Source organism: Phaseolus vulgaris, chromosome 4 (assembly GCF_000499845.2).
Source record: "Phaseolus vulgaris cultivar G19833 chromosome 4, P. vulgaris v2.0, whole genome shotgun sequence".
Lineage (NCBI taxonomy): Eukaryota > Viridiplantae > Streptophyta > Magnoliopsida > Fabales > Fabaceae > Phaseolus > Phaseolus vulgaris.
The window spans coordinates 47,350,722-47,367,057 of NC_023756.2; the positions used below are offsets into that span (position 1 = coordinate 47,350,722).

The window sequence follows — 16,336 nt, forward strand, 5'->3', positions numbered from 1 at the left end:
AATTTTAAAATTGGTATTTAATATCAATTTAAAAATTATTTATCAATAATAAAAATTAATTTAGATATCAATAACTTTTTAATCTCTAAAATAGTATCTGATTTTGTTAATATATTTTATTTTTAAAATTAGTTTTTATTTAGTGATTTTCTATTTAGTAATTTTTTGTTGTGATAAAAGCCAGAAAAACATGAAATCATTTTGCTGATTGGCATTTCAATCCTAAAAATTAGATATTACAAAATTGGGTCAAAATGTGGAGTTTCAAAATTTTCATTTGGTCATTCGATACTCAAGAGTAACTAACAATGCCGGCAAAATCTCTTCCAAGGCAATTGCATTAGCTGTATACATTAAACGCACACTAAAATAAGCTTACCCCTACCCAAAGAAATGAAAAAAAATAAACTAAAAGGGATTCCTTTTTAGTTCATTTCTTTTCGAGGCAGTTTTCGAGCTTGTTTTCTGCAAAACATGAAACAAGAGACCAGTCATGGCTAGGTTAAAGGGATCTCCAACTACAAATATTAAGAAATTAAAGCACATAGAAAACAATCACACACTAACCGATTTCGACTTTTTAGTCTTTCCTCTAATCCTGTTCTTTGGTGATTTCAACTTGTATATCCGAACCATCCAATGGTGAGTTGTGAAGACCTGAATGTATTAAAAGCAATGTCTAGCATCAGTAAGACTAAGACCATAGAAGGTATAATGATTAATTCTCATCAGAATATCTGGAAGAAAATTGCCAACCAACATTTTTTAGAATACTAGTTAAGGAATGAAAAGTAGAAATTTTACAACCCCATTGGAAATCTTCCTACACTATTTTCATACTATTAAATGCATTTACTTGTTCATCTATAATTCTTAAGAGGATTCATAGGATATTATACAAGAATACAAATACCACTTTTATTAACAATATCCAAAAAAGTGTACCAAAAACCTAAAGTATACGACATTTTATGTTTTTACTAGCCCAATAAACGCCAACTAAGTAAAGCGGCAAAAAAATATAGAATGGCTAATATTTCAAAGCTAATAAGTTTATATTCCAAACCTAATTTTTTTTTGAGTATTTTATTCTTTTCAAACAGGACTTGCGAGAGACCAAATCATCACTTGGAGTTATGGGGAACAAAATAGGGTGCAAATAAAATATAGATTTGTAAAAAAAAATAGCGTGAGATAATAGAATCATATGAAAATGACAACTACAGGTAAAATAAAATATACTATCAAAATTTCAAATATTAAAGTTTATTAGTACTATAGTGGACTATCGAGGAACGATGCAAGATAACTATCCAAACAAAAATAGAGACACGCTAACAATTAACAAATCTAGACAATTACAAATATATTATTTAAGACATTGCACCATACTGGTTCTCCATATATTGTAGAACAAATACCATGGTTATTCGGTCATGAACGCACTGAAAATAATTTCAGGATCATAATAGATGAAGCACACAGCAACATAAAGTTCCAAATGTAAGAATTTAAGAAATCGATAGAAACAATCTGACCTCTTCAAAATGCGTAAGTTTGAAATGTTTCTTTCCAATTTCTGTCCGCCTCACTCTGTCGAAAGCCTTACCATCTGTCTCTACAAACCTGGAGCAAAAGCAAGGCAAGGGGAGTTAGGCAGCATACCAACTGAAAACGTTAAATTTCAAAACCAATTTTACAGAAAATCTGACCTGTAATATGAAAGTTTATACATGAGACAGTTTAGCATTGTTGGTGTGGCCATGGAATCAATCCGATATTGACCATCCCTCTTGAAATTTGAAAAAAAAAAAGTGTTAACACTCCTCTAAATATAAATATTACAAGTGAAGCTAGAATGTCATCTATTCTCGAAAACAAAATATCGAGGCCAGGATAAAACATTGAACAACCCATATTACTCATTTAACTTACTAAGTAATCTGGTTCCTTTATGTGAGGGAATACACCCCCTCCGATTCGAACCATCCACAGGAATTTATTGATATCATCACTGGGATAACCAACCAGTCCTGTTAATAATCATAGCATCTAATCAGAACAAGGGGACTTAGGATAACCCAATAAAGAGAAAGAAGCTGACCTCCGAAGACAACAAGGACATATTTGACATCCAGTGACTGGAAAATTTCCCAAGCTGCCTTCTCTGGAGAAGACATTGCAGTACCAACAGTAGCAATATGTGTGTTATTCCAGGTGTTATTGTCAACAATGACTGTTCGGTTAGCCATGGCAGTTGTTTGATACCCATAGTCCCACCAAGATGCCACCTACAAGAATTTTTATGAGCATGAATATTTCAACAGTAGTTAAGTGTTTTAACCAGCATTTTTCTCTTCATTTGGAGTAAGAATAATCTAAAGGTGCAAACAATTTAGGAACTTCAGCCATAAAATTTGTAATTTAGAAACAATATTTGGTTAACGCTTTAACCAACTTCTCAACAAATTTCCACTGGTTAAAAGTGGAAAAGGAATCAACATGTTCAGGGAACAATAGTTCTTACAACTTTATAAGGGATAGAGTATACCCCAAGTTAACATATAATCAGTTAAATCACCTCAAAGTCTCAATTGACTATCACCTTTTACATAATAATTTCCAACTACTGAATGACCAACTTAGTCCACCTAAGGAAACATCATCTGTCAACTTTTGTTCATTTAAATTTAAGAAGCAGAAGATTCTTTAATTTCAAAACATGATCTAAATTTCATAAATTAGCACAAAACTCAGGAAGTCGTGGAAGCTAACCAACACCGATAATTCCAGACAGTCTATTTCAGAAAGAACATCAGTAATTAACCTATATTCTGAACTCAAGAGAAAAAAATCAAGGACATAAGTTTAGCAACATGGGCATAAAAACTGCACACAAGAGACATGTATTTCAGCCGAAAAAATAACAAAATCCCATAGAACTTACTTTATCATCTACTTCTGTATTGTGACTCAGCCAAGCATATGCCTCTCTAAAATCGTCAAAAACATGAAGCCCATCGTGTGAATGTGATGTTAAAACAATAGAAGGGGCTGAATAAGCTTCTGCTGCTGCCCATACACTGTGAACCTACATTTGAGATCAAGATAGAGAGGAACTTTTTTATAACATACAGATTGCATGAAATGGCATTATTTTTCAGAAAAAAATCCTACACTTTTTAACTTGGCGTATGTTTCTAGGTATCAAAAAGGATTCCCAGGAAAGTAGGCTTCAGAATGTCACATTTTAATGTTAGGTTCACGTTTTATCTCCCCAACTTCATTATTTCATCACATATTTTTCCACTTTTATTCTTTTTTTAATTTTTGATTAAAAATATTCTTTTCTATAATTGCTAAATGTCAATCGAACATGTTCATGGGAAATAATATTCCCTGGCATAATATTTTTCGGAATGTAATACAATACCATGAATCAAGGGTTTCATTTAAGAAGTTAATTGTAAAACAATACTAAGAAAATATATTAAATAAATAAAAAGGAATCTTTATCAAATAAATAATCCACCTACTTGGCCTTCATACTCCTAGTGGAGAGAAGGCAAAAAAATATTATCAAATAAATAATCCATCTGAGGAAACTTCAAATGAATAATATTATGTTTAAGAAATTACCACATAGAAGGCCCCTAGCAACACAAGCAAGATAATAGCAATGACGGATGTTTCCAGAGGTAAAACCAAAAGCCTTTTCTTAATTTGGGACTTGCTAAGAGGCTTTTCCACAGGTTCCTTTTCCTTCTTCTTGCTCTTCTTAGAGGTTCGCTCCTTTGAAGTGTCCTCAGTTTTATCTGCCTTCACCGAATCATTTGGCACAACATTTTCAGAACTGCCTTCCCCTGCCTTGATAGTCAAAAACACAATTTGAACAAAGCAAACTAATATAACGACCAGAAGAACATGAAGTCAACCAGTGATCATTAAAAGAAATAATGCTTACACCAACCTGAGAATTATCTGATAGGCTGGGCAACTGAAACTTGATAGATCTTGTAAAAACATCAAAAGCCTGGGAGAGAGCAATCCCAGACAATATACATGCTGCTGGAGCAAGTACAAGCATCAAGCGAACCTGATATCCATCAAGATTTTCTTCAGTAAAATAATAAAAATGCAATAGAATGAAAAAACACCTCCATTATTATGCTTACCATGACTCCAGAAAAGTATACCGATGTAACAATATAAAGTACCACAAAGGAGCTTGCATCAGATAGGGGAGAGAAACATGCCTACAATAGGTAAGTACCACCATGATTTAGTCTATATTGAGTATGGAAAACAAAAAGATAAAACAATTCTTTTTATCAAAAACGAACTTACAATAATTCCAGCTGGAACCAGGAATGCCAAGACATTGATATCCATGAAGTATGAAGGCCAAGTAGGTGGCTGATGCTCACTAACACTAGCAATGATTGGAATATACTTGCTTGCATAAGTACTGTCACACAACAAATAAATTAAGTACTTAGGATTGTAGCCAAATCCTACAAAGGAAATATTTGGCAGAATGACCAAGAGAAAGGTCAAATTCAAAAGACATTTCCATGGTTACAGTACTATATTAGGTAAATTCTATGGCTATTATGAAATTGAATAACCAACAATCACCTTAATCATAGAATATCAGTTTAGGTGAAGTAAAAACATGATAATAATTTTTACAGGATTTAAATGATAATTAAGATTGAAAAACAGCTCTTACGGATCTAGCAGACTTAAACTTCTTCCACTCCATCCCTTTGTTGGGCTTGAGGCTACCAATGCTATAAGTACTGCCACCATTGCAAAGCACACAGCCCTGCAAAATAAACAAGAAAAAAAGGTACTAGTTTAATATCTTCCAGCAATGTTTTGAATAGTCAAATAAACCAATAGAAGGGACACCCACACGCCAACAGAAACAACTAGTGCCACAGCTACTTTGAACATTTTTGGGGAAAGACTTCCTTTAATATAGTACACCAGAGCCACTACATGGATGATAATGAAAACCTGCACAAGAAAAATAGGTAGGTTTCAATGCAGCTAATAAGTTGGATATAAAGAGATGGAAAGAGTAAAAATACAATAATAAATTCATTGGATGTGCTCAAAAATAAAATGTATGTGTATATAATCAGTGATAAATAATGATTAAGTCATTAGACTTGGAAAATAAATAGCATTTATATCATAATTAGATAAGAAGATTAAATTTAAAAACTAGCATGAGATTTGCAGAAGTTGGGTACTATATTAAATAATGATTAAGTTAGATTTAAAAGCTCAAATAACAAGGGTAACCAGACAGAGTAGTACCAATTGGTGACAAGATGATAGTTTAGTCACAGGTAAAGTTGATCATGTGACCTTTCTGATTTTTTGGTAAATAAAGCATGGTAACATTGTTTGGTCCATACAGGTAGGGAACAAGTTTGTGTTGTTGTATTAAAAGAAGTTTATAAATTCATTTAATTAACAAAGTATTTTACAAAGTACATTGATCCTTCATAAAAATATTTGTATTTCAGTTATCTCAACAAAGTTATCAACTTCCAAGTTCATAAGCCCATTTATACGAATACTGACACTGACTAGCTAAAGGGTTATTTAAACTCTTTCGTTGACATATTAGCACAAAACTTTTCCCTCCACAGAAACAAAAGAAAAAATAACAAAGAATATTCAGTTAAATATTTTATTATTATAGTTATTATTTTGTGAGAACAATTCCATTGAAAATAAAGCATTCACAAGAAAAGGTATGCAATAATATTGTTAGGCTCAAACATGCTCTTCGTCACATATCTTTATTGTAAGTTTGACTTAATCCAAAGACTGGGGGGGAACTGAACTCACCAGAAATGATGCAAAATGCTCTGATGTCATTACAGCATTAAACCCAACCACTGGCACCAAGGAAGCCAACAGTGTACCCAATACAACCTGCATTAAGAAAAATGTAATGTGATTCGGGAACAAGGTAGACTAATTTGAGATAGGTTCAAAATATACAAACCAGATTCAGACCAGAAATACACCTGGCTGGTAATTGTAAACATAACAGGATAAATTCACAAAATATAGTAAATATGTGTCCAAACGAACTACAAATTCTAATATAGCAAAATGCAGATTTTATGTGTAAATAAATTCTTCATTCACGTATTGGAATAAGTAAGTTGAACCTCATTGTGGAGTATTTTATCAATCTGTTAAACCATGCCTAAATAGCCAAATCACCTATCTGAGATGAGTCTTTTGTTGTTGTTTATTGTTGTTAAACCTTATCAAAACTCCCCAAAATATTATCCAAATTACAGCTTACCACATCAAGCATGACTAATGTACAATGTGCATTTCAACTATCCAATTGAAAAGGACAAATGCATTTATTTGAACTCTAAAAATAACTGTATGAATGGAAGAGCTACTTACAAGAGGTGCATATGCAATGTAGAGTCGAGAAGAATAGCGACCAGTTACAATGCACAAGAGCACATGCATAGGAATAAGATTAATGATAAAAGTGTACCCTCCCCATGAGCAAACCTGAAAGATAAGAAATGAATTTAACATAAACAAGAGGGCGCACAGCAAAGACAACCAAGATAAATAGTATTGTAAAAAGCTTACCATGTAGAAGTATGCTATGGAATTCAAAGTGGCATAAAAGAGGGACCCTGTATTGAGCGTCTAAATAATGTGTAAATCAAGTTAGAAGCTTAAATAGAAAACAATACAAAGCTTAGTGATTATTTCTAACTGCAAAGGCCACTGAACTGACTGTTCATACAGAATATTCAAATTACACATTATTGGACAATTATTATAGTGCATTGTAATAATCTGGAGGAAATTTTAGAAACCAAAGTCATTATACAAATCAATGCAAGGAAAAAGTTCCTTGCTTTGGCAGATCACCTTAATATAGAGATAGAAAGTGAAGATCAAAGCAAATATAGCAACAGCTTCATTGTCATAGCTGCCAGCCACTGATCGAGATATATATGACGGGACCTGCATACACAAGATAAATCAGGATCAATTACATGTAAGAGGGATGCCAGAGCCCAGCAAAAAAAATACCCAAACATATTACAAGAGAGCAACCGTTACAAACAGGCATCATTAATTTACAAATACACATCAACACACGTGGTTACTATTCAACCAGCATCCAACAATTTTACTAAGCATTGATTGGCTAATCATTCAAATATAGAACGTTCAATGATTGAGCCAATAACTATGATCATAACAATCATAAATAAAAATTTTAGTAGGAAAATTGGAAGACAATCTCGTCAAGTCATAAAGCTTGTTGAGAAATTCACCATAGCCAAAAGAATTGCTGCTGTCAAACCAGCCCCCGCACCCTTCACCTCCTGAAAAAAGGAAGCAGCTCAAGTTAGAAAGAACATAAACAGCAAAAATATCAATGTGAAATTCGGGCATGGACAAACCTTTGTCAGAAGATAAGTTGCCCATGAAGCAAAGGCTGAGAATATAGGAGCAGTAAACACACAGACAGTTTCAACTGAGAGAGGTATGTTTAGGGAATTCAGTATCCTGAAACCAGAAGGGAATGTTAAAAACTAGATCAGATAAACTTCAAAAACCATTGCTTGAATGGATGTTTCGTATTATTAGTATATAACAAATAGAAAAGGTACAGCATAAGACAACCAACATTTACAGTGTTTCAAATGCCTACCACCATAAGGTGCCTGCTGTCAAGGTCAAACCAGGATAAACAGTCCCACCAATTACACGACCAAGGGGATACCTTGAAAGGCACAGGAAACAAAGACATTATATTATATCCAGAAACAGTTAACAATAAGCGGTTTAAACTAAGCAAGTATAGAGGAAAACTTGCTTCAAAACTAAAAACCATCAGCTTACCAAGTTCGGTCATCAAACCAATTCCAGAAATCATATATCCCATTCTTTGTCAAAAACTGAAACCAACAAATACATCACATCTTCTCTGAAATATTATGGCATTGAGATTAACAGAGTAAAATTGAACAAACGCCATGGCCATGAAGAAATTCCAATTTCCATTAACCAGTACGAAAGATTCCTCAGTCGCCCCAATAGAATATAGTAATATGAGCAAAACAGTTCCATTTCAAATAGTGCTTGCTCACCTGAGTGACTCTATAGTTGAAATAAGGATCAAACTCGTGAATAACACTCTCATACTTAATAACCTGTACAAAATGCATAAAAAAGTGAGGGAGAGCAAGAAAAACTCTGCCAAACAAACGGAACTAGATACCCTACTCTGATACCGCAGAAAACAGAAGAAGGCTAATACAAATAGAAATTTGAGTAAGCACTTAGTATTCAGTTCATAGAAATAGCCACACCATGTCACTACTTCTATACAATTACTTCAACAAAACATGACTGCTCCAGGCATTCAAGCTTTTGCAACCATAACCAAAGAAAAAAGAATCTAATGCATGTAATGTAGAATTTTAACTGCTCTAACCGGAAATTCACTTCAAATGCATGTGCATTTGAAATCACATAACATCTTCTCAACATTTCAGTCTAAGCATTACTCGTACACCACTGGTGCAAACGTTTTCTTTTAAATCGTTGACTTATCTCCTCAGTGAACGAACAGCTCGGTCAAGTCGCAAAAACACAAAATCTAAACACTAAATCGTCACGGCTAAGTCACTAAGATTGCAAGTTATGCTCGATAATTGTTATAGACACGAAGAAAAACACGAAAGTTAAATAGAGCTGTAATCATAGCTACTGAATTTAGAAGCACACAATCACGTTGAGAAAAGGAAAACACGGAATCGAAACGTGATTTAGGTAACCAGATCTGCGGAAGAAAGAGGAATGAGGAAAATGCTTACCGAGAATAGACGGATCGAGAAGGCGAGAACGCCGATCAGGAGAAGGATAAAGAACGCGAGAACGTTGCCGAAGGCGTGCCTGACGGAGAACACGCCGTTCTGAGCATCTGAGGCCGCCATTGACGGCCAAATTGAGCTATGAAGAGAGAGAAAATGAGCGAACAAGAGACAGAGAGCGAGAGAGAGAGTCTCACTGTGACTCAGTGAGGTTTATATCTGTGGAAGTCGTTGCGGAGCCGATGGGGAAGACTAAGCTGTGTTGGGTTGCAGAGAATCAAAAGACCGTATTGGGTCTGGTTTTATGAAAATGACTGGAGTATCCTTTAGGTTCTGACGTGGCGAATTTTTGTTGGGCTTGTTACAAATTTTTGCCACTCTGGATCATGTGATTGGATGTAGACTCTCTCTTCTTAGGTCTTCGCTTATGCTAATTTTTCATTCTTCTTTCAATAAAATATGAGATAATATATATATATATATATATATTGGTTATCATTTTTCTTCTTACATCCTTGTAAATTTTTAAAATATTTGTTTTGAAAATTCGTTCAGGAGTTAATGTTAGTAACAGTTTATATGTTTGTTTCTCCTCTAATCTACCAAAATGTCTTTCAAAAATAAAATGGTAATAAAAAACGAACAATATCTCGAATGTGGTGATTGATCTTATCGATATTATCTCTCGAACTTTAGGTCGAAACATTTCAAAACAATTAAAATTTCTAAAACATGATTTTGGAACATAATTTTTAAAATAGGATTTTCTTAACAAGTTTTTCTGAAACATATATATTTTATAATAAACCTTTTAAGAAAATTTCTAAAACTTATAAAATGCACTCTGGAACATATAATATTTTTTAGAACCATTTTTATGGAACAAACTTCTTGCCAAACTCACTATTTTCAGTGGAGGCAGGAGCAGCAATAGTGGTGGCATGGTGAAGAGGGAGGGTAGTTTACTTCTTTTTGCTTGTGATATGGGGGTGCATTTAGTAATCATGGGAGTGCAGGAAGAACAAATAATCAGAATTTGGGAAGCACAGCCCAAGGATAAAAGGCTACTAGCCCAATACAAAGACCAAAGAGTTTTATTTTTCATGATGCACTAACATGCATTTTGCTTACCATAACTTTATTATCGGTAGGTACTATTATGTAACCTATACCAATGGGCAAATATTTTTCACATATACACCGTAACATTTTCTTTAATCTGGGTCTACTCATTCGGATCAGCCTTTTAAATCATCTGCATCCAAGTTTCGGCTTCTTCTTCATGCACCCTTACGTTTTTCTTCCTACATTCCCACAATTTTAAAAATCTCAAGACTAACCTTGACTTTTTATTTGAAAAAGGGTATCGTGGTGGAGTTTGTTTGGCATTGTTCATCTTCTTCATTCATCTCAAGCGCTGGTGGAGGGTTGTGCGGAGCAAGGTTGTGGAATGGGTTACGTTGTCGAAGTGTTGTTTGGCTTTTAAAGGTAATAATTAAGTTTTTTTTAGGAGCATTGGTGGTTATGGAGTTTTTGGGGTTACCAGAAATCGGGATCCAAAAGTGTGCTACGAATTCATATCAATCCGAAAGTGAATCATGTTGTTTTCTGGATGAGGGGTGTTCTGAAAGCAAATTGTTAATAAATTATTGACTTCTTGATTGTTGAATCTGGAAACCTAATTTCTGTTACAGATTGATGGATCCAGAAGCTTACCGCACTCACCAATTTGGAAAATTTATAGATTCCCCAAATAAAAAAAATTTACGAATTTTCCAATCCATAATGCAAAAAAAATAACGCGGATTTCCAATTTCGTAAAACTACCGAATTGCATTGTGGGTTTTATGTGCCTTTTGGGTTTTTAAAAAGTAATAGGGATATTTTTGTTTTTACATTACATTATGGGGGTGCAAGAATAAAAATTAGGAATACAGGAAGAAACTGCCCTTACTATATATGCACCATCTTTCTTATAAAAGCTTGGACCCATTTGACTGGCCCAAAATTTTTGTTACTTGCAATTTCCTTGTTTATTGGCTGCTTCTTCTTACACTTCCATACCTTCTTGTGTTATCCTCATAAGTTTTTTGTATTATAAAAATATTTTTTTAAAATATTCTAAATTACATGATTCGGAACTCTTTTTCTAGATCCATAATTAGCTTCTGGATTATGTAATCCAAAAGTCTTTTGTGATTAGCTTCCGGATTACATAATACATAAGTCTTTTCTATACATAAGATTAGCTTTCAGATTATGTAATTCGGAAGCCTTTTTTTCATATGTGTGATTAGCTTTTGAATTACATAACACGGAAGTATTTTATAAATATGAAATTGACTTTCAGATTATGTAATCCAAAATATATCTGGATTACATAATCCATAGGCTTATTTCAAATCTAAAAAAGAGTTATGGATTTTATAAATCTAAAGAACACTTCCGGATCCAAAAACATCTTCTGAAATATGTATGGAGGTGGCACAAAAAATGATAAAACGGTATTTTCACATTTAATATGAGAGTGGCTCAAGAAGGTATGGAAAGAGTCTTTTTTATTTATAGACTAACCAATATTTATTTTCTTTTAATAGTTAGGACTAGTTTGTTCGCCTAACATTTCTACTATTTGTCACCTGTTTTTTCTAAATATACAATCACAAATGTTTTTTTATTGAGAAAAGTAGTAAAATAAAAAATAAAAATATATAATTTTTGCACTATGCTCAAATAAATTTTAAATATATGTATAACGACACGTGGTCCATCCAATATTTAATATGTATCTTAAAAAAAAATAAAATCATAAAACTTTTCTCACAAACTTACATATCATATAACAAATAAGAACTTTGGAATATGACAACACAACAATGTATACTAGTTCACCACAATTTTTGGATTATCTTCATTTCTCCTCTATGTAACACTTGAGAGGATCCATTAATGGAAATCTTGATTATTATATGTTTGTGGAATAAAAAAATTCACAAAATATTTTAAACACCCTCCCTAAATTTACTATATAATGGTTAGTGTATAGGAAATAATTCAACAAAATTCCTAACAAAAATATACGTTGAATGCTATTTTCTACATAAAATAAAAAATTATTATTATATTTATTTGTACATAAGTTATTAAATATATAATTGATATTAAATACAAATAAATAAATTATTATTATCAACAAGTGAATAATATTTTTACTTATTTGTTTTTAGCCAAACAATTGTTTTCCACAAAATTTAATTTATTTTCTCTTTCACTTTTTATATTTTTTTCTTTTTATCAAACAGACATTTATAGCTATTAAAGTAACAGTATATGAGGCTCGGACTAACCACATAAAATTTAGCAGGTTTTAGTACTGCAGCTTTTATGAGACTTCCTTTATGATTTTGTTTTTTTGTACTATTTTTATGCACACAAAAAATGTTTTTATTCCAGCATATAAAAACTTGATTTGATTACTTTAAAAGAAGAAAAAGCATGGTCCAAAAATTACTTTAAATATCAGTCTTCCATACAAGATAAGGCAACTTTTAACAGTAATCATAACATATAATAATCAATATATGTTGCATTTATTTCTCAAAAATCTCATTTCTCATCATAAAAAGGTTATTTTTAAAAAAAAACTTACTTAATCTCTGCAAATATTAAAGTAAAAGGACTCTAAGGCCATTCTTCTGGATAAGAATCACTAAAAGTCCTAATTTTCCAATAACATTTATAGAAAAACTGTGATTAATTATAATATTTTTCAATAATGTCACTTTGAATTCCATTATAAATTTGAGTAAAACACAGAAAACATGTTTTATTAATAACAAGAGTTTATTAAAACTCATAAACTTATTTTACACACACATCAAAACTCTCCTCTAATTATCCAAGAGAAAGCTAAAATACAGATACAGAAACAAAACAGTGGTTTGAATGACAGTTACTTCAGTAACAGTAACATGCATGCAAAATGTAAATTAATTATTATTCTTCCCATACCAATATAATCTTACATTCCACTTAAAAAAAATCATGAAATAAAAAACAATTTTAGAGTCAAAAAATAAATTAAAGATTATTTTAAGGACTATATAAATTAATGATTTTTAAATTAGTTTCTATTATTGTTAAATACGTTTCTAAATTATTATCTAATTAGCAACTAAGATTTTTACTACTAAATTTAGAATCTAAATAATTGGTATTTAAAACCTTAGTACCTAATTAGATACTAATTTAAAAACTATTTTACAATAATATAAATTAATTTAAAAACATTTTTTTTTAATTTTTTTAAAATGATCTCTAATTTAATTACTATTATAATTAATTATTTTGATCTTTATATATTAATTTTTATTTGTTGATTTCTATTTCGAAGTTTAAGGATAGTTTATATATTTCTTTCTCTCCAAAATCTACTAAAATGATTTTTAAAAATAAAATCGTAATGTAACAAGCATCTTAAAAGGGACAATAATATTAAAGTGAAACCTGCATTAATTAAACAGTACAAGCATAACAGTATGCAGTACAAGCATAACAGTATGAGTGTGTCACTTAGTTGTGGAACTTGAGTGCTGTTTCCATGGTCTTCAAACCTTCTTCAATCTTCTTAGCCATGGCATTCAACCCTTTGTCTGTGAAGGTGTTGAGATATTCAAGCTTCCACCCTTCAACTGGTTCAACTTCATAGTGCCACTGAATCTCAGTCCCTTCAGGAGTTGGCTTGAGTTTCCAAGTTGCTATGTAGGAGTGAAACCCTACATTTCCCTCCACAATGGAGTAGGTGAAAGTCCATTGAGAAGGGTCAATGGACAAGAGTTTCTGCTTGGTCCAATTCACAGTTTTCTTGGTTTCATCATCCACTGGTGTCTTGAAACCAGCACAGAAACGAACACACCCTGGTTGCCCAGAGAGGCCTTCAACAGGAATGCACAAAGGAGTGGGAAACCACTTGTTCAGGCCAAAGAAATCCTCCAAAAGTGGCCACACTTCTTCTGCTTTCACTCCTTTTACTTCTGCTATGGCCTTGCCCTTCCATTTTTCTTCTCTTCCTTGTTCAATAGACTCCATTTTTAGTGTAGTTGCAATGCCACACACAAGAAGAGTGAGAAAATATGAAGTGCTGTGAAGGTATAGCCTCATATATATAATAAGCAAAGAAAGGAAAGAGAAAAGCTTCTTTTAACACCATCAACATCACCTACACTTACACTTATAATAATATAATAATATTTTGAATTAAAAAATAAAATAAGGATGATTTTAAGTATTTAAAATAATATTTAATTTCATTAATATTTTTTATCTTTAAAATTAATTTTTATTTAATGATTTTAAGTAGTAGTATGACACTTTGATAAAAATGGGTCCTACATAAAAACTTACCAAATTTTATTTGTATATAAATTTTATCTTTCCCTCACACTTGCATTTCATATCTTTAAGTGCTATGGATAATATCAATTAGAGAGATAGTGATTTTTTATTTATTTTTTTATGGGGTAGAGAGATAGTGATAATTAAGGATATGTACTAATCACGAAAATTGGACAATTCCACCAATCACTTGTATTTCTGAGATTCTGGAGAGTACTGCAAAGAGTCATCATCACACAAGAAAATATCCATGAAAATCATATACTAAATATTCTCTAAACAATTGTAACTAACCACTCTTATAATCAAATTTTCACTTCATGAGTGAGTCTATGTATTTTCACACCTTTTCAATATCTTCATTACCTACTACTAAATATATACATAAATTTGTGTTGTTGCTCCCATCTAAAACTTGAACATCCATGAATATTTTCTTAGTTGCTTTTAAAATGTCATTTTTTAATAAAAGTTTTTTATCTATATTTTTTTAATTTAAAACAACATATGGTTCAATTATACTCTTAATTTAACTAATATGGAGAAAATAATCATAAATAACACATACGTGAAAAAAAGTATAATAAATAAGTAACATTTGAAGTTGTTTGGCTAGTTTGAAATCTTTGTTATGCTCGGTTAGGAGTGAGTTTAATATTTTTTTTATCCTATAGTTTACATTTTGAACACTTTGAACTACTTGACGTGTTTACTTATATTAATCTAATTTTGAATAATGTTTGGATCGTGTTGATAAGTGAGATTTGGGGACGTAAGAATAATTACTTATTTAATGGAGGAGTGGTTCTGAAGTTTTCTCCTTGACACAAGTTAAAGTTTGGTCTTAGATTTCCTTAAAGGTACCATCATTGAGTTTTTCATTCTCTAACTGGTTCCTAGAATCTTTGGTATGTATGCACTCGATTAAAAATTGCTTATAGAGTGGTGGGGTTGGTCCTTGATCTTTCTATTGTCTTTAGTTGGTGTTTACGGATAGGTAGTTGGCGGTATTTTTGTGTACGGGGAGAGGTGCATTTGCCTCTTTTGCTTGGTATGAGGGTTGGATCACCCCTAAAGTAGACCATATTTATTTATTTTTTCTTGTCGATAAAAAAATTTAAAATTACATTAAATAAAATATTGCTTGATTTGAAAAATCCTTAACATTAAAATGATAATAATAATTTGATTTAAAAATTGATTATATCCTTTTTACATTTAGACTCATATACATAATGAATTAAACTTAGTGCATTACAAAATTGATAGATTGTAACCTATCATCTACCTTGCATATTCAATGCAATTATAGAAACCTTGTGATTGTTCAAGAAACAGAGTCAATCTCACTTTGCTTCTGAATCATTGCCTTTCGGAATGGAAAGATGAGTTTGTGATTCAGAACCACATTTCCTTGCATATCATCGCATTTCGCTTTAAACAATGCATGTGAGCACCTTCCAATATGCAAACAAGATATACCACTTTTGAACAAACACAACCTAAATTATTAAGAGATAAGTACTTACATTATTTAAGTGAGGATCTCAATAATATTCCTGACAAGATTAGACCAAATTCCAACTAACTTTAGAATCCAAAATAATTAGTTACTATTGAATTAAATTAGAAATCATTTTAGAGACTAAAAAAATTATTGATATCTAGAGTAGTTTCTATTATTAATAAAAATTTATAAAGTAGTTTTTAAATTGGTAACTAAGCCTTAACTATCAAGATTTTAGCTACTAATATTTTAGATTATAAATTAGTATCTAAAAGACTAATTGAGACCAATTTAGAATATAAAATATTAGTAGATAAAATACTGGTAACTAATTTATATATCAATTTAGAAACCATTTTATAAATTTTTATTAATAATAAAAATCACTTTAGATACAAATAATTTTTTAGTCTTTAAAATATATCTTATTTAGTTAATTATATGAGTTATTTATTATTTGCAACTCATATATCTAAATCTTTGATTACCTATTAACTATTTTTGATATATTGACTTGAAAAATCCAACCTTAATAATTAAATTA

General features: G+C 31.5%; 2 protein-coding genes across 3 annotated transcripts; both read right to left on the reverse strand.

Moving 5' to 3' along the window:
- Positions 1-257: 257 nt before the first annotated feature.
- On the reverse strand, positions 258-9,170 carry LOC137838121 (dolichyl-diphosphooligosaccharide--protein glycosyltransferase subunit STT3A). 2 transcript variants are annotated; one of them, XM_068647355.1, is made up of 23 exons: positions 8,895-9,170; positions 8,166-8,228; positions 7,918-7,973; positions 7,727-7,798; positions 7,476-7,581; positions 7,347-7,397; positions 6,934-7,029; positions 6,646-6,705; positions 6,448-6,561; positions 5,869-5,955; positions 4,919-5,022; positions 4,733-4,828; positions 4,348-4,468; positions 4,176-4,256; positions 3,967-4,096; positions 3,640-3,863; positions 2,948-3,091; positions 2,105-2,291; positions 1,936-2,033; positions 1,713-1,792; positions 1,539-1,626; positions 568-657; positions 258-465 (listed from the first exon to the last, which is right to left on the reverse strand). In XM_068647355.1, the coding sequence occupies exons 1-23, from the start codon at positions 9,012-9,014 to the stop codon at positions 409-411; spliced, it is 2,325 nt and encodes a 774-aa protein (XP_068503456.1). In that variant the 5' UTR covers positions 9,015-9,170; the 3' UTR covers positions 258-408. The 2 variants fall into 2 exon arrangements, with proteins under 2 accessions (XP_068503456.1, XP_068503455.1); XM_068647354.1 differs by having other exon boundaries at positions 3,640-3,867; positions 3,971-4,096; positions 8,895-9,134.
- A 4,197-nt stretch (positions 9,171-13,367) lies between these two features.
- LOC137838122 (lachrymatory-factor synthase-like) lies at positions 13,368-14,036 on the reverse strand. Its single transcript, XM_068647356.1, has one exon. The coding sequence runs from the start codon at positions 13,977-13,979 to the stop codon at positions 13,464-13,466; it is 516 nt and encodes a 171-aa protein (XP_068503457.1). The 5' UTR covers positions 13,980-14,036; the 3' UTR covers positions 13,368-13,463.
- Positions 14,037-16,336: the final 2,300 nt, after the last annotated feature.

Bases quoted from the DNA above. Each gene is read 5' to 3' on its own strand.
- LOC137838122 (XM_068647356.1), bottom strand. From the start codon at position 13,979: ATGGAGTCTATTGAACAAGGAAGAGAAGAAAAATGGAAGGGCAAGGCC.
- LOC137838121 (XM_068647355.1), bottom strand. From the start codon at position 9,014: ATGGCGGCCTCAGATGCTCAGAACGGCGTGTTCTCCGTCAGGCACGCC. The intron at 7,582-7,726 runs GTAGGCATTTGA...TTCTGGTTTCAG, and splicing joins ACAGCAGGCACCTTATGGTG to GATACTGAATTCCCTAAACA. The intron at 466-567 runs GTTAGTGTGTGA...CATGTTTTGCAG, and splicing joins AGACTAAAAAGTCGAAATCG to AAAACAAGCTCGAAAACTGC.